Here is a 19,465-nt window from a genome sequence, read left to right on the forward strand (position 1 = left end):
TAACACAGTTCCCTTACAGCAGGAAGGTCGTGGGGTCGCTTTCCATCTGGTCCTTTCTGTATGGAGTTTGCATGTTCTACCCGTCTTTGTCCCACTTCTAAAAACATGCAAGCTAGGAGAACTGGTGACTCTAAACTAGCCGTAGGTGTGTGTGTGTGTGTGTGTGTGTGTGTGTGTGTGTGTGTGTGTGTGTGTGTGTGTGTGTGTGTGTGTGTGTGTGTGTGTGTGTGTGTGTGTGTGTGTGTGTGTGTGTGTGTGTGTGAATGAGTTTGTCTGTATGTGGCCCTGCGATGAAGTGGTGTCCTGTTCAGGGTGTACCCCACCTCACGCCCTACGACTGCTGGGATAGACTCCAGCACCCCGTGACCACTGATTGGAGTAAGCAGGAATAGATATGAATGAATGTGTCTTTGACATCATTTACGTGCATGGTACGTTGTGATGAATCTATCTGAAGTAGGCAGATCTCAAAAACTGAGAGATCGTGTAAAAAGAAGACTAGTGAGGGAAGTCACCAACACACCCACAACGTCTTCAAATAAATTGTAGGCTTCTGTGGAGGAGTTTGGAGGAACTGGGAATAGTGAAACTGGTTCTTGTAGGTTTTAAAGTTTTTAAACACAAACCTTAGTACTCACCCCCCGATTACAAAAATGGTGTCACTATCCAAATATTTACTGTATGGACCAGACAATGGTGGAATAATTTATATATCGCTCACACGGTTAATCCAGTACCTTCACATTTGGGAATGAGACCGCTCCACATCACCTTGCCTTCCTCCAGATGGCACGTGATGGTGTCAGCTCCCTGCGTCTTGATGAAACCTTCTTCGCAGACCACAGAGATGGAGCTTCCCAGTTGGAAACTGTCCCCAAAGCGTCTGGCGTTTAATGGTACACCGGGGTCGGGGCACTCATTACGACCAAAAGCTTGTAATGAGAACAAAGAGAACAAGATCGAGTGACGAATGTTCTCCTTTGTGAATGAGAAATGGGATCTTACAAGAGGAGGATGATAAGGGAAATAGATGGAGCTGTCCATAAGAGAGAAAAGAGCAAGAAGAAAAAAAAATCTAACAGATATCTGCTCTGTACACCTGAGGGGGCGATAATAGTTTCTGTCTTTATAGCTTGTCGCACCTTTATCAGGACAAAAACACCATAGTATTGCACATTCATTACGCATTCTATCGGAAATTTTCTGTTCAAACCTGAAATAGTGGATCTGAAACTGAGAAAGTGGAGGCAAAGGGGAAAAAAATGTTGGCATAAGATGAAGATCAACAAAAACTGAATGTATCTGACTCATGTTGGAACAGTTAATAAAACCACTGTGATACCAGCAAGGCCATCAGGACTCGTGTTCCCGAGGTTTCCTTAAACAGAAAAGCAATGGAGAAAGTATAAGATAGATATTGGCAGGGCAATAAAATGAGTGACGTTTATCAAGCAGATATTATTATTATATTGTATGGCCTTGCCTTACAATATAAAGCGCCTTGGGGCAACTGTTTGTTGTGATTTGGCGCTATATAAAAAAAATTGATTGATTGATTGATTGATTATTCACAACCGAATGAGGACCAATCATATCTCACCTGTGCTTTTCCCATCGGATGAACAAAAGGTAACATAAAATTAAACATCTATTCGACAAGGTCAGACAGAGTGGTACTTGATCTATTTTCAACTTGGAGAAGTTTGTGGAAAAAGTTGAGGAAACACTGAGCTAACTGGCTAGATTTCCTACAGACTGTAGCTTTAAATAACAGTTTAAACATCACCCATAAATACTAATGCTAAGTTTTGCATACTATGTGTATGGATGCCATGACATGACACTTTATGTTATTAAAAAATGTGCAACTTTAACAGAAAACTGACTCGAGTGATTGTAGACTTTTAATATGAAATATTATAACAGTGGCATCCTAGTTCATTCAACACCAGAGTGGCCAAATCAGCTGGAATGTTTCAAAGCATTTCTTTGAAATGAGTTAGCGATGTGTCGAGGCCCCATTAACACAGCTCATTATGTCTGGAACAGTGTTTGAAACAGGTTTCTGGATCATTGTTTCCAGTTCAAATCATCACTAATTTGCAGTAGCAACAAAGAGTTTTGCCACCATCCCCAGTCGCACATTCTATCTATTGTTTCATTTCAGTATTATTTTCCCATTCTGTTGTATATTTTGTCTTGTATCCTACCAGTCAAAAGCAAGGACATCATGTTTCCCCTTGCACTTGGTAGCATGTTGGCTGGGTGGAACAGCGCATCGAGCACATAATGCACCCAGTGATCAGGACACAGACAAATTACACGTGAGTTTCAACCACAGCTGGTCATAATTTTCAATAATTTAGGTGACAGACCACATGGGAAATTATACAGGTAAAACAAAATTGCTCCTTGTATACATGTGGTGCACCAGAGATCAGCAGAAGCAATTTGATTTAATTTCATATGTTCTTTTAATATGTTAAAAGATTTACTATTTTGATTTACTTTTTTTGTAAATTAGTCTGCACATGCTGGCTGGGGAGGATTAACTCATTCACTCATCCACATTTTTGCTGATCAATGTGTGTCACTCACTGCTATAAGTAATGTTGAAGCCTCTGCCAGACATGGAATGATCAGCCTGAAACTCCAGCTGCAGAATGTTACTGTTGGATGTCAGGTGGGATGGAACCTCTGCCCCCGAGAATCGGCCAAGTATGGTAGCACCAGTCTGATCCCCATCTTTGATCGTCAGGAAGTCGTAGGGCGGCTCAAGGTCAAAATCATTGAAAGCCAGGTGAATTCTGGAACCAGGCTCAGAAATAATCAGCCATACGCAGTTGAGGTTGTTTCCATAGCCTTCTGGGTAGTCAGGAGACAGCACGGTTCCCATGGGAGCAGTGAAGTTGGAGAAACAAGGAACTGCATGCCAGACAGAAGGACAAAATACGAGGGCTGTCAATAAAGTATAGGTCCTTTTTATTTTTTTCAAAAACTATATGGATTTCATTCATATGTTTTTACGTCAGACATGCTTGAACCCTCGTGCGCATGCGTGAGTTTTTCCACGCCTGTCGGTGACGTCATTCGCCTGTGAGCACTCCTTGTGGGAGGAGTCGTCCAGCCCCTCGTCGGAATTCCTTTGTCTGAGAAGTTCCTGAGACTGGCGCTTTGTTTGATCAAAATCTTTTCTAAACCTGTGAGACACATCGAAGTGGACACAGTTTGAAAAATTAAGCTGGTTTTCGGTGAAAATTTTAACGGCTGATGAGAGATTTTGAGGTGATACTGTCGCTTTAAGGACTTCCCACGGTGCGAGACGTCGCGCAGCACTCTCAGGCGCCGTCGTCAGCCTGTTTCAAGCTGAAAACCTCCACATTTCAGGCTCTATTGATCCAGGACGTCGTGAGAGAACAGAGAAGTTTCAGAAGAAGATATTCCACTGTTAAAGTTCTCTCACGACATCCTGGATCAATAGAGTCTGAAATGTGGAGGTTTTCAGCTTGAAACAGGCTGACGATGGCGCCTGGGACCGCTGCGCGACGTCTCACGCCGTGGGAAGTCCTTAAAGCGACAGTATCACCTCAAAATCTCTCATCAGCCGTTAAAATTTTCACTGAAAACCAGCTTAATTTTTTGAACCGTGTCCACTTCGATGTGTCTCACAGGTTTAGAAAACGTTTTGATCAAACAAAGCGCCAGTCTCTCAGGAACTTCTCAGACAAAGGAATTCCGACGAGGGGCTGGACGACTCCTCCCACAAGGAGTGCTCAAAGGCGAATGACGTGACCGACAGGCGTGGAAAAACTCACGCATGCGCACGAGGGTTCAAGCATGTCTGACGTAAAAACATATGAATGAAATCCATATAGTTTTTGAAAAAAATAAAAAGGACCTATACTTTATTGACAGACCTCGTAGATTAAATATGATTTAAAACACAAATACCTCCAGTTAGGCAATTTGTTTTTAGAGTAACTCTCAGTGGTTATAAAACAATGAATTCTGTCAGGACAAGATACAACACAAAGATGTGTATTGAACTACAGTAGTGTTCAGAATAATAGTAGTGCTATGTGACTAAAAAGATTAATCCAGGTTTTGAGTATATTTCTTATTGTTACATGAGAAACAAGGTACCAGTAGATTCAGTAGATTCTCACAAATCCAACAAGACCAAGCATTCATGATATGCACACTCTTAAGGCTATGAAATTGGGCTATTAGTAAAAAAAAGTAGAAAAGGGGGTGTTCACAATAATAGTAGTGTGGCATAGTGGGGGGAGGTGATGGTCTAGTGGTTAAGGTGTTGGGCTTGAGTCCAGAAGATCATGCGTTCAAATCCACACCTGACTGGAAAATCACTAAGGGACCTTGGGCAAGGCCTTTAATCCTCTATTGCTCCCGGTGTGTAGTGAGCGCCTTGTATGGCGGCACCCTGACATCGGGGTGAATGTGAGGCATTATTGTAAAGTGCTTTGAGCATCTGATACAGATGGAAAAGCACTATATAAATGCAGTCCATTTACCATTTGCAGTCCATTCAGTCAGTGAGTTTGTCAGTTTTGTGGAACAAACAGGTGTGAATCAGGTGTCCCCTATGTAAGGATGAAGCACCTGCTGAACAATGCTTTTCTTTTTGAAAACCTGAGAAAAATGGGATGTTCAAGACATTGTTAAGAATTATAGGCTGTTCATCTACAATGATCTCCAATGCTTTAAAATGGACAAAAAAAAAAAAAAAAAAAAAACAGAGATGTGTGGAAGAAAATGGAGAACAATCATCAAAATGGATAGAAGAATAACCAGAATGGCAAAGGCTCACCCATTGATCAGCTCCAGGATGATCAAAGACAGTCTGGAGTTACCTGTAAATGCTGTGACAGTTATAAGATGCCTGTGTGAAGCTAATTTATTTGCAAGAATCCCCCGCAAAGTCCCTCTGTTAAATAAAAGACATGTGCAGAAGAGGTTACAATTTGCCAAAGAACACATCAACTGGCCTAAAGAGAAATGGAGGAATATTTTGTGGGCTGATGAGAGTAAAATTGTTCTTTTTGGGTCCAAGGGCCGCAGACAGTTTGTGAGATGACCCCCAAACTCTGAATTCAAGCCACAGTTCACAGTGAAGACAGTGAAGCATGGTGGTGCAAGCATCATGATATGGGCATGTTTCTCCTACTATGGTGTTGGGCCTATATATCACATACCAGGTATAATAGATCAGTTTGGATATGTCGAAATACTTGAAGAGGTCATGTTGCCTCATGCTGAAGAGGACATGCCCTTGAAATGGGTGTTTCAACAAGACAATGACCCCAAGCACACTAGTAAACAAGCAAAATCTTGGTTCCAAACCAACAAAATTAATGCCTTGCAGATGTGAAGAAATCATGAAAAACTGTGGTTATACAACTAAATACTAGTTTAGTGATTCACAGGATTGCCAAAAAAGCAGTTTGACCATAATAGTTTTGAGATTGTAGCGTCAACAGCAGATGCTACGATTATTGTGAACACCCCCTTTTCTACTTTTTTTTTACTAATATCCCAATTTCATAGCCTTAAGAGTGCGCATATCATGAATGCTTGGTCTTGTTGGATTTGTGAGAATCTACTGAATCTACTGGTACCTTGTTTCCCATGTAACAATAAGAAATATACTCAAAACCTGGATTAATCTTTTTAGTCACATAGCACTACTATTATTCTGAACACTACTGTATGTCAGAACTGTATAACTAGCTCAGCAATCGGGATACAGCACTGCTACCATTGGTGCTGCACAGCCGGAAAAACATGAGGGTGAAAGGGAGACCGACCTGATCATTAGCGTGCAAAAATACAGAAATATAGCAATATGAGGGAGGTGATGGCCTCATGGTTAAGCGCTGGGCTTGAGACCAGATGGTTGGTTGACCAGATCCTTGGTTCAAAGCCCAGCCTGACTGGAAAATCACTAAGGGCCCTTGGGCAAGGTCCTTAATCCCCTAGGTGCTCCTGGTGTGTAGTGGACGCCTTGTATGGCAGAACCCTGACACCGGGGTAAATGTGAAGCATGACTGTAACGAGCTTTGAGGGTCTGATGCAGATGGAAAAGCATTTTATAAATGCAGTCCATTTAGGGGAAACCGGGCACGGTGAATCAAGGGGCACAGTGAATAAGTAGCTATATCTGCAAAACTACATATATATTTCCAGCAGTTATGCCATATTTTTATGCATAAAGACATCCCCCTTATAAATTAGTGTTTTGTTTTTGGATACATTAACGGTAAAACTAAGTGGCAAGTGAAGTCAGTTTTTTCCTATCAATGAAAATTTTGTGGATGTCAGTGTCTTTGTATTTATTTCCCACAACAGAGGAAAGGTGGCCCAAAAAATTGTTATTAGTTAGAACACTACCCTGTCCAACTGATGAGCATGTGTTATGTCTTCTCCAGACTATCAGCTATTTGATAACATGACTCGTGTGTCACATGCACCCGGGGCACAGTGAATGGAGCCACAGTTAATCAGTCTAGAACGTGATTTACTAAGCCCCAGAATCAAGTGAATAACAAATATTACTTGTTAAAGTGTATACATTTATTTTTCCATGATTTATTTCTATAATTTGTGTATACCAACAACTGTTTTCACATTTGAACAGAAATTCTGACAGTTGTATTTATAATAGTTTCTAAAGGACTTATATCACTATAGAAGACACTCACACATTACAAAGCTGGTTTGCTGGATTATAGTTTGTATATGCATCAACATATATTTAATAATTTTGAAGAAATCTTTATAATCATAAGTTTTGTCATCATATTCTAAGCTGATTCACTGTGCCCCATGAATTAGTGTCCGTGGCACAATGAATCAAAACTTTTAAAATTGATTTTAAACACCTGTAAATTACACTTGGGGAGAAATCAATAACACAGCCTTATAAACAATAACTTGCTGTATTAAATTCACAATAGAATGACCTAAACATATGCATAATGTGTTTATGCTGCTACAAAACAACATTTCTGATCCACTGTGCCCCGATTTCCCCGACCATTTACCATGAGCATGGAGGGATACAGCACACTGTCCCAATGGACACCAACAGAAGGCTGGATGTTTTAGTCTTGATTTAGATTATCCTACACAGAGATAGCACGCATCATTTAACCACCTCCTTCTTTCAAAGCTACCTAAATTGACGAGCAAACATTATGCTATCAATTCCTCATGCTCCATATTAGAGTTTGCGCATTGCTGTGTGCCCACAATATGCCACGCCGCTATGAAACAACACTGCAATTAATCCTCCAGCAGCTTTGTGTCATTTGTGAACTTTGCAGGCACATGAGTAATTGTTTGGTTTGTTGTCAGGAAAAACAAATCATACAGACTCACATATGCAGATCGGGATATTAGCAGACCATTGGTTGTTGTTTTGGCAGGTTATTGTCCTCTCCCCGATCAGCTCAAACCCAAACTGACATTCGAAGCGCAGGACATCTCCATTTAGAAAGCCACTGCCTTCTTGGTAGCCGTAGAGAGGTGTACCAGGGTCACCGCAACTCTCTTTGTCAATTTCTGTCGGGGCAGAAAGGAAAGGAAGGAAAGAAACACGAGGGATTAACTCACCCAAAGCCCTCTGAGGTACCCTAAAAAATAAAAAGTACAGTTATAAAAGTACAGATGAAAGCCTGGGCGGGCGGGGGGTGGGGGGGGGGAGGGTAGAAAGAACAGGGAGATAGAGAACAGAAGGACAGCCAGACAGTCGGACAAATCGACCCGCTGCCTTTCCGTTTAAGACAGTTCCAGACACAAATGAATAAAGACAGTGGGAGATGATATCAGCGTGAAAGTCTGTGTGCCTTTATAGTTGATCTTGAAGCCGATGGAGCCCACACTCTCGTCAGACTGGAGATGAAGCCACATCTGATGAGACATACTGACAATCAGGTCTGGGACAAAGCTCCCAGTCAGTCTGCAAGGGAAGCAATAAAAAAAAAAAAAAAAGTGACGGAGATGTCAAAACCCACCATTTCCCCCCATTACAGTGTCTAAAAATGAGTCAGAAATGGGCTACCAAGTGCTTGATAAATAGCATATATTAAACTGTAGCTAAAATTAGCAGAGACTGAAGTCATGCATCCTAAAAAGGGTTAAAAAGAGGTTTAACCCTTTGTGACCCTATGCATGTTTTCGAGCAATTTATGCCTAAAGACCTAGTACTCTTGTACATACGTATTTATTTTGTACCAACCAACAAAAAATCTTTTATAATTAAAAAAAAGAGTTTGTATCAAGTTTGGACATTCTCAAGTTTAACAATGATGCTAAAAACAACAAATATTCAGGTTAGCATCATATTCTGTGTTAAGCTTTACATTTTTCACCATGATTATTTCAGGGAACAAGCCAGCTCCAAGGATTAACTTTTGTGATGTTGATAACCATAAAAAAACTTGAAGCATACAAAGATTTGGAATTATTGAACAAACTCAAGAAGTATATATGCTTCTTTTCCCTTTTAGTGATAAAAAACTATTTTGCACCAAAATAAATAAATAATAGAAAAAATAAAAGCAAACGCAAATTCCCACTACTTTCCACATCACATTAAAAAGATCTGCTGTATCAGCTTTTGTCATTTCCCCTTTATTCTGCTTGTCCATATTTCACACATGGATAACTGTGCCTGTTGCCACAGCTAAACAAAAGCTGACCCGTGTGTCAAATTCTTTGCTGGAATTACAGTGAAGGACTTTAAAGGACATATCATGTGCTATATAATGTCTTGGTTAGCAACCTAACATCAAATTATTCATGATTGTAAGTCTTTCTGTGCAATGTGGTAATAATTAGTGGTCGCTGATGTATTTTATTGCTAATTAACCATCTCGCTCAGTGAGTTAGCAGGTGAATTTCTGGAAATGCGTTACACTGCATTTCTCAGCGTGTGATGTACATTTTAGTAAAAGCAGAAACATCATGATGGCCACAGACAGAGTTAATCAAATGCTGCTATGTCTGATAACGACGCTTTTGAGCTTTCATTCGAAAGTGATGGCTCAGATTTACAGAGGATGCACACCTCACCCCAAAACTCAATATTTTTCAGTGTATGTTGGATTTTGGATCCTAATGTCTTGACGCTGCTCTGTGTCGCAAGATACTGTTTTACTGCCGCCATAAACACGCACGTGGAATGTCTCCACGATGCTTTTTTTACAGCCTGCCTGAACACGCAGATGTATTTCTTACATTGGAAAATGTCAGAATACATTATTTTCTGGAGATAATGGAGTTTCTATCAAATGTGCCAGAATCATGAGAGAACTTTGTGAGGAGCTGCCATGAAACATTATCCTCCAGCTGGCGATTGAATGTGAGGACTCTTGATGGAGTGGACTTAACACATTTAATCTTGGAAATCATTCTACAAGTGGGTGAGCACCCTGTTCAGTTTTTTCCTTTTGTACTTTGTTCTCCTCAGTAAATCTGGGCTTTGCTATTTTTATTTTACTTTGAGAAAGTCTGTCGGCTGTTGGATCTGATGTCTACTGGAACAGCACGTCTGTGTGTGCTTGCTGTCGTCTCGTGGAAATACATAAAAACATATATCGCTTTTGTGATGGGCTGGAGAAACTCTGAGGTAATGCTGAGGTAGCGAGAGCTGGCAATGTCTTCCAGGGTGGGCAGAGAGCAGCCAGTGATCCCCTGGGCCATTTTGATCACCCTCTGCAGCGCTCTCCTGTCTGCTGCTGTGCACCCCCCGTACCACACTGTGATGCAGTATGTCAGGATGCTCTCGATGGTGTCTCTGAATGTCACGTCTGTCTGACAGGACACTATATGACAAGCCAACAGTGTGACAAATACGCCACGTTCAGTCACGTATCAGCAGTAATACGTCATAACAAATGCCATTTGGTCAGTTATCACAGCGTTTTTTTCTCTTTTTTTTTTTTAAATATGTTTATTTGCTTGTTGACTTTAGCCATTTCATACTCCTGTTATAACACAGTGATTGTATCAGAATGGTAAAGTTTCCGTCTGGTAATCAGAGCTTTTGTAAATTGCAGGTTCGAATCCTGTGAGTGGCATTTATTTTTTAATTAACCAGGGTTATTTAACCGTGGGGTTCTGTATTGCATCCCCTTTTATTTATTATTTCTATCAACCCAGTGATACTGAGTAATTATACAGCTCGTTTTTATTTAATTTTTCTCCACATCAGTGGTGCACTGTGTTCCTGCTCGCACGACACCATCGTGTGCATGACAGATTGCAGCGGGTTTGTTCACGCCTCCCCATTGGCTCAATGTTTTCGTGGTTCACGTGTAGGAGCTGTCCCGCCGTGATTCGCCCTGATTTGTACTTATTTATACTATGTGTGAAAGGGTCCTTATAAGCGTGCACAAAGCTGCGCTTCTAGCAGAGGCTGTTTTTAACACTGCGTTCATGATGAACGTGCACATACACTAAGTCTTCTCACAGTGGAGAGCAGCTGCTGCTTTTACCATGACTGCATCAAAATGAACAGTTGTCACTTAAAAACGAGTCATCATAACACGACATCACACTTATGTAAACTCTGCAATTAATCTGTGGCTCCATTCTTAATGTTAGCAGCTACATTCCTTTCAAGCGTGTGCTGGGATGTTTTCCTCAAAGCTATGCAAACACTTTTGGAAACACACGAGAAAACGAGTATTCTGCAGTCTCCTGAGCTGTTTGTTGCGAATACTGTATGCTTTGAGAGCAGTGATGGAAGTGCACAAAGTAATCCCGGTGTATCATCAGATGGTCACTAACAGCCTAAATCTAAATGGTTATGATTTTAGTGTGACATGTCCTTTAAACATTAAAGCCCTCCCAGAAGCAACAACATCAGGAAGGAAGGTTTTAGCTTTGAGATTATCTTGGACTTTCCACAAACATCAGCAGGATTAGAAAATGAGGCACATGTGTTCTTTTGGTTCCTGAGAAGGTTATGCTTCTAATGATGTCCATATGTTGTCCTTTTGTTGAAAAATAAGTATAAAGGTATGCCTAATATGAAACTACAACCTAAGTGTGCATAATATGATACATTTAAATCAGATAATTAAGCTTAAACAGTAGATAAACAGAGTGCTCCATAAACATTGGTGGGCATTGCAAAGAATATTTCTATAAAGTACAAAAGCCATTAAATGAAACGTGGACTCAATAAATTTATTCAAGGGTTTGCTTCATTATCTTAAAAAAAATGCAGCTCCATTTCAGTCAGCAACATTTAAAACCTTGCTGTTTGCGACTGGAATAATGCACCACAAAGTCCATGCAATGAAGTATTGTTGATCATACTTACACTTGTATTATTGTTTTAGAGTCACCCACTTCCCCGCCATCTCCAATGGTAAGTGAATCGTACCCAATCTCTAAATCAAACTCCTCAAAATTGATTTGGATAACCTGTTGAGACATATAAACCATTTTTACAGCTTGTACTTCCATTGATGTTCAGATGCAGACAAGCTCTCATGCAAAAATAAATAAATAAAAACGTAGGAGGAACACTCATATAAAAGAATTTATAACTCATTGCAGATACAGTATAAATTTCAAATACTGCGAGGTGTATTTGAAGATATGAGAGAGACATCTGTTATTTTAAATATATAAACCTTCATTTGTCTGAAAACCAGTTGGCCACCAATGGTGGTCACATTGATGCTCCACCAAACATCACTGTGATGCCGACATTATTTATTTACTTTTCTGTTAACTCAGTCCATTTTCTAAACCTGATTACTCCAGATAAGAAATAACTTCAAGTGATTCTGCAGTTCTTAGTATCAAACAAGCCATGAAACACATAACGTACAATCAACTGCTTATTTTCACAAACTACCATTATATCAAAGTGTATCTGGAGACACAGGTTCAAGCCTATGTAATACCTTGCTATGTTTTATTTATGCCAAAGTGCCTCTAATACACCATAACATGAAGAAAGTAAAAAATAGGGCTCAATGATTCAAATACAAATTGCCTTTTTATGATGATGCCTGTGACAGCATCACAAAGCAGAGAAATTCTTGATATACGTACAAGCTGACAGCAGCATCATTTCACGTCCCTTCAGAGCACAAATCAATTACAAAGCCCTTTGTTGCCAGGCATAATTCCAGAGTTCACAATTATTACTTGTCTGTCCATAAACAACCTTTACATCTTTTCATCAGCTGTTATCAGGTTCTACTGGCAAAGCAGGCAGGACATAATTGCAAGACGCAGAAAAACAGCTCTGTAGGATTAAGGCGTTTACTTGATACGAAAGCAAGGGTCGGTACACAGAAAGGCAGTCCAAAAAGAGGAACAGTAACACAATCATCAGGCAAAGGTGTGGTCCAGGTACACAGGCAGGTTGTCAAAAAACACAATGAGGCAGTCAAGGCAAGGCAAGAAAAACCAGAGCTAGAAAGAGGCACAAGGCACATCGATCAGGCGAGGAACAAAGGCAACCGGTGAGGCTATAAAGCACCCAAGTGATGAGCAGCAAATCAAGAACAGGTGTGAGGAAACTTCCGGAACCAGGGTGCAGCCAGACAAAGGGAAACGCCCACCATGAAGAACCAAGAGAAAGAGAGAAGACAAGAAAGAGCAGGACAAAGAAAACCCAAGCAGAAAGGCAGAGCAAGAGACAAACAGATAACAAAAGCAAACCAAACACATACCACACAAAGTCCAATTCCTGACAGCTGTCACAGATATATTTCTCCCCTCCAACAAATGAAAAAAAAAAAAGTAGAATCTTCAAACATGACATGTTTACTCATCAAATTGGCAACAGCTGCTTAGGCCTATTTCAATTATATGAAATTGAAAGTTATACTACTAAGATATTGTTGTATGGTGTCACATCTCAGCCAGTGCCTCAATAATGTGGATTTGTGAGGAAGTAAGGATGTGCACCCCATTGGCTGTTGGCAAACACATGACAGCTGCTTGTTCATTGTTGATATCACAGGGCTAACAAAGTCTGCAGAATATGGGTATAATGGCCTCATCACAAGCATAATTACTATAATAACAGTAATGGACGAAAGTTCAGCGCCAATTCATTGACTTGTTTCGTTTGGAGAGTGCATGGCATTGCAAAGCTGTGGTGCTTGCCAATTCTAATGCATTCAAAATGAGAATTTTTGTTTATTACTGAGTTTCAGTGTTTTTTTCCCTCTTTTTTTCTTTTAGAAGGACAGCACTAAATTGATACCACAGTGTGCATGACGTCCCCCACAAAGTGCAAACAGACAGCCAGCTGTGGTACAGGAGGCAGTAATGACCACTCAGAAAACAGCTTTGACCTCTACACTATGGGGAATAGCCGGTCAAATTCAATCATTATTACTCTCCAATTTCTGTTGCTCCAGATGAGCAGAGCAAACTGTTTAGCTGCCAGCAGTAACAGGCAAATTGGTAACCGACTGAAACACAGTTCAGAGCAACTATGTACATTAATGAGATGCCGAAATGATGAACTTAAAGTTAAAATTCATACATATTCTATGTAACCTTTTAGCACCTTGGGAAAACAAATGCATGTATAATTATATATCCAGAAGGCAAACGCCTGGATAAATGCACAACACTCCGTGAGGAAGCCTTGACAAATGTGCAAAGGTGAAAGTTCACAGAACAACTGCATTTGTGCATGTTAAGTGAGTGATGATGGATGACTAGATTTATACATGACAAGATATTAGATGTCTTTCCTATCACTCTTTCAACAATTTCAAACATGACAAACTGTATAAACAAATATAAAACTAAAAGTAGACCATCCCATTTCCTGGAGTAACGAAAAGTGATTGATGTTACACTGAACTGCATTGATAAATGAAGTTGACATTTTATGATTTTATTTTTCTAGTATTTTTATGAAGTAATTTGTGATTTGTATCTGCAGTAACTGCTATGTAACAAAATTTTGCTTATTCACCTACTAGATCTAAAATACATTTGGGATTAAATTTGAAAAAGTAAAACAGAAAATATCAAGTAGTTGATGAATTTCTCATGAAGACTAATTGAGTAAAGTATCTGAGTATTGTTAAAGACAGCTAACCAAAGAAAGTTAAAATAAAGTTAAAAATATGGCTAGTCATTAAAAGTTAAATAAAAGTACCTAAGTGCTGCAATAGTCGTGTTATTAGTGTGGTTCAAAGAGTAAACTATTAATGGCTCGAGCGTTCATATTCAACATTGTGTTAGACAGAGTTTACTTTATCGCAGCCATCAGCTGAAAATATCTTATAACTGCACTTTCTAATGGCAAGAAATTGTTGACAATAACCCAAGAGTCAAAATCTTCTGCTAAACCTAATGATCTGCTTCCAACACCAACACCAAGCTGTAAAAGAAAACTTGACATTATTAGATTCTGTTTTATGTTGGGACAAGAATAAGTAATGAGGATATGTGAGCAGGATTTAAAGGGATGATACAGTGTTGGTAGGACAGCAAATGTTATGTCCATGGAAATAGAGACCTGGAATGGACATCACGTGACTAGCGCGTACCGCACAGCGGCCATTACTAAGGGTGGAGAGGCCGGCTTGAGCCATTTAAGGCACCTGTTAAACAGAAGTGAAATGAGGGGGAAAAAGGCAGCCAGTGCTTCACCATCAACTGCACCAATTATAAAAACAAATTCTCCAATACTAAAATGAACTGTACAAGAGCCTTAATGCAATTATGTAAAATAAATGTCTATTTTAAAGTCGTTATGTCGCAATTTAATATCGATATACTGAGACTATAAATCAACACCATGAGATCTTTTCATTAAGCTGCGTTCACATGCATACAGATTATGGAAACAATATATACTTGCAGTGTTGTTTAATATGATATGTACATGGTGGTCACAGGCGGCATTTAAATTTTAACAGTGTGGTTGGAGGGGATAGGGGTGGTACTTTTTACTCTGACTGAGGGTCAAAAGTCAGACATTCTGAATGGCTTTATATCTACTTGTAATAAAATGTTAGTAAAAATCATATATATGTTGTTGTCATTAAAAGACTAGTAATAATATTACAGTGGAAAACGCAGCAAGGTAAATGAGCACAAGGCATACTTCAGATTTATATTTTAATATATAAGGATTGTTTATCCAGGCATGTATGGGTTCATTAGAGCTTTTAATCAGCTTGAAATACAACTTACAAGGCCTCATTTATAAAAATCCATCAAGAATTATGATGACAAGAAAAAACATCACAGTATATGAACAGAATGGCATATTTTCCCCAAATGTCCACACTTTACATAAAACATTTTTTTTTCTACCCAGGCATGTATGGGTTCATTAGAAATATCAATTAAAGGGCTTTAGAACAAGCCTACATTTATTAAAATCTGTTAACAAATAGTGACAGTAGAGCAAAAAAAGCAGCACAGTTTGTCATATTTTCCCCAAATTTCCACACTTTACATAAAACATTTTTTTTTTCTACCCACGCATGTATGGGTTCATTAGAAAGAACAATTAAAGGGCTTTAAAACAAGCCTACTTTTATTAAAATCTGTTAACAAATAGTGACAATAGAGCAAAAAAAGCAGCACAGTTTGTCATAATTTCCCCAAATTTCCGCATTTTACATAACAGTTGTTTTTTTTTCACCCACACATGCATAGGTTCATTGGAAAGAGCTTTCAAAGGCCTTTAAAACAAGCCTACATTTATTAAAATCAGTTAAGAAATAGCGATGCTAGTGCAAAAAAGCGGTCTCCACCCTTAGTAATGGCGCCTTCCTGTCCTGAGCGACACTAATAGATTGAGGTGCACACGTCCATTCCAGGTCTATATTTCCATGGTTATGTCATCCCATGTCGGCCATTTTTCTGAGGATAATGGTTAAGGCTGTGCTCTGGGAATAGTTACACAACAATTTTACATTCATTTGTTCAAAGCAGAAATCAAATATCCAGGTGTTTTACATTGGGTTACCCTCAATGAAAAATATTAAGAAAAATGTCAAAAATACTGAGATAACACTAATCTCAAAAACAGCAGTGGCATTTTAAAGCTGAAGTCTCCATTGAAACATTACCTTGTTTGGATCACTGGCAGTGATGATCCAGACACACTGGGAGTTACTTTCGTATTGGATAGGGAAGTTTGGGGACGTGAAGGTCCCTGAAGGCCCCTGTAGATTCGAGCCACATGTTTTCACTGCCCCATAAAAATGACAAAGACATAGGACTACAGTTATTCCCTGTGGTGGTAACCGCGTCGGGCATATACAGCAAACATGCATATGAGTGGGTGAGTGTCAGTCCATCTCAACCAGCAACAACAATAAGTGATATCAACTTCGAACGTTGATGCACCAGATCGATCCAAAATACTCCGCCTTTCATACTAACATCTTCTAAGAAATGGAATTTCTCCCTGCTTAGTATTTCTTCTGTTTTTCTTGTTGCTTAATGCTGACAAATTACACTGTTTTTGTTGCCTTTCTGATGGTTGATTCTGCTTTTTTTTTTTTTTACTTTTCTCTCTGTTTGAGGTGCAGCTCCATCCAGAGATGGGTGTGTTATCTGTTCGGGGAAACTGCCCTGTGCACCGGCAACATTTCCTGTATGTTCGTTTTGTGAATTGTTTTGTAATTGCAGAGGGTCACCCCTTTGAGTCTTGTCTGCTTGAGGTTTCTTCCTCAGAGGGAGTTTTTCCTTACCACTGTTGCTCTGGGGGTTGGTAAGGTTAGGCCTTACTTGTGTGAAGCGCCTTGAGGCAACTTTGTTGTGATTTGGCGCTATATAAATGAAAATAAATTGAATTGAAATTGAACTGAGAAACAAGATGCCCAATGTTATGGTGCACTGGTTAAAGCGGTGGGCTTGAGACCAGGTTCAAAGACCTTGGTTGAAATCCCTGTCAGACCAGTTGCTAAGGGCCGTCACTAAGGGCCCTTTGCAAGCTCCTTAATCCCCATGTTGCTCCAGATGTGCAGTTGGGGGCCTTGCATGGCAGCACGCTGACTTCAGTGTGCAAGTCTATGCAAGTAAAGTGGTTTGAGCTTCTGATTCTGATGGAAAAGTAGATTATAAATGCAGTCCAATTAAGGCAAAATGTACAACACAATAGGAAAATAAAAGTGGAATTAAAGAATAGAAATACTACTCTCATGACACATCTGTAGACAAAAATTACAAGCTCCTGAAGACAAGATGATTTGAACGCAAGCCCGAGTTGGAATATTCACTCAAAAACACGTAACGAATTTGGAGTGCCCAAATTTATTTGACTTGACATCATAACAATTGCAGTCCTTGTGTCCTATGTCATGACTGTGAAGACAGTAGTATCAGAATACAATTTAACTGTATTTACTTTCATATGTGAAATGTTCACATTCTTTATATATTAGCAAAGTTGCCAACGCTTCAGGATTTGCAAAGACATCTGCCAGTAATTAATTGATAAAAAAGAACATTTTTTGGGGAGTTCCCAACTTATTTATCACCATCTTGAATGCAGTAATAGAACACGTGGGTGGTGTGTCAAGACGTTTTGCCAATCCTGCAAATTAGCAATGGCTCACTCGAAACACTGCTTTTAAATGTTCTGAATCCCTTCAAACACTCGTGTTTTAAATATTGTTTCAGAGTTCACATGAAAAGGAACACATCCTGTGTGTCCTGGTGCCAGCCAGTGAACATTCCTGTCTCATCTGCTGGACACTTCAGTATTGTGCATCCATACCGAAACAATGAATTTCATATATAAAGGCAGAAACTATTATATACAGTCAGCACAGGGTCTATATGTATGTTGCTTATACTCAAAATACTATTGATAATTTTTCAACAACAACCGTAATCTACAATAGATTACACTCAGTACTAGGAATTTCAAAGTGACCTTAAATATTGATGACAAATGTGCTCAGAAGGCACAGAACTCGCATTGGATTATGACAGAACAGTAATGTATTGCTTTTATAAGCAAGCAGAAGGTCTGCATTTCCATTAATCAAATTCTAAAAGGTGCTCAAGGTATTATGAAACATAGAAAAACAGGCAACACATTTTGGTATGGAAAAGCAGAGCGCTGCAAGAGAGGCTTTCATGCATAATTAACAGAAATGAACTTTCCTCTGTCTGCATCCAGCCTATATCCTGGGGCACTGCTTTAATCAAACTGTTTTATTAGCACTTCAGAAGCCTCACTCACCCTTGCACACGGGTCTGTGGTCGCTCCAAGCGGCAAAGACCTCGGCCACACGCTGGCAGGTAATCGTTTTGGAACCCTGCAGCACATGGTCTTCATCACAGATAAATTGAGCTGTTGCTCTGATGCTGAGGAGATAAAAAAGCAAAAAGAAAAAAAAAACAAATTAATACGTGAAAAAGAAATGGACTGTAAAAAAGACACCTGTTTAAATTTCACATTCATAATTTCATTTTGTTTAATATTTTTGTTTCGCTGCACATTTCTGCAACTACATTTCAACACCTCGGGATGAAAAACATGACGCATGATTTATATTTTGTATATTGGGTGAGATAAAAATACAATTAACATCTGGTACATGTCAGTTTTACCAAAGGAATAGTGGCACATGTTGGTTTAACAAAAGAAAAGGGAAATAGAGTGAAAATAAATGGTGACATGTCAGCAGACAAATGAACATACCTGTAGCCATGACACTTGTATCCTAAATGGGAACGATTACAGGTACGAGACATTTTCGTGCAATGGTGCTCCAATACTCTGAGTGAAAATGAGGTAACCCAATAAAATACCAATGTAGGAACAACTAGAAGCACTCGGAGAGCGCAAACGTCCGCCAAGGCCATAGGGTCACTGACGTCACATGGAATACCCTTTGGCAAAGACACTTATTCCACGTCGTTTCACGAATCTACCATCATGTTTCAGATTCATTGGTTAAACCCTTAGATCTTCAGCAAATGTATTTATAAAGAGAAACTACATGAACTACACAAGTTTTTTTTTTATTTTCTAATAACAAGTTTACTCAATGAGGAGAAACAAATGCTAAATTATTGTTGTGTCCTAACTTAGTTTTTGTTCAGCCTTTGTGACCCGTCTTCATGAAGTTAGATGCAAAAATTTTGAAATTGGCCCTATCCTGCAATGATAAAGAATCCTTAAAAAATTACTGGATCCGGATTGTGTTCCTGATCATTATCAAAATTTAATGACTTGTAAGTTAGGCCAAGATACACCCCTGGTAAAAATTTCATTGAAATCTGTTGAGGATTTTTGGAGTAATCCTCCTAACAAACCAACCAACAACAAACGGACGAGACTGAAAACATAACCTCCTTGGTGGAGGTAATGAATAGTACTACTTCTAACTTACTAGCACCATGGAGCAATTATCCATATTGTATTTATGTTTTTACTTTCTGTGGCAATAACACACAAGATCTCATTTGATTTCCA

At 39.3% G+C, this 19,465-nt stretch overlaps 1 protein-coding gene across 1 annotated transcript in view; it reads right to left on the bottom strand.

Annotated features, from left to right (window-relative positions):
* Window positions 1-19,465, bottom strand: part of LOC117514727 (CUB and sushi domain-containing protein 3-like) — an 885,172-nt gene that overhangs the window by 573,234 nt on the left and 292,473 nt on the right. Inside the window, exons 9-15 of the mRNA XM_034175291.1 lie at window positions 18,227-18,351; window positions 16,101-16,222; window positions 11,351-11,454; window positions 7,866-7,978; window positions 7,399-7,581; window positions 2,599-2,925; window positions 738-932 (exon numbers count right to left, since the gene is read on the bottom strand). Of these exons, the coding sequence (XP_034031182.1) occupies window positions 738-932; window positions 2,599-2,925; window positions 7,399-7,581; window positions 7,866-7,978; window positions 11,351-11,454; window positions 16,101-16,222; window positions 18,227-18,351 (1,169 nt within the window). The remainder of the gene's footprint in view (window positions 1-737; window positions 933-2,598; window positions 2,926-7,398; window positions 7,582-7,865; window positions 7,979-11,350; window positions 11,455-16,100; window positions 16,223-18,226; window positions 18,352-19,465) is intronic.

Source organism: Thalassophryne amazonica, chromosome 7, assembly GCF_902500255.1.
Source record: "Thalassophryne amazonica chromosome 7, fThaAma1.1, whole genome shotgun sequence".
In the NCBI taxonomy this organism is placed as follows: Eukaryota; Metazoa; Chordata; class Actinopteri; order Batrachoidiformes; family Batrachoididae; genus Thalassophryne; species Thalassophryne amazonica.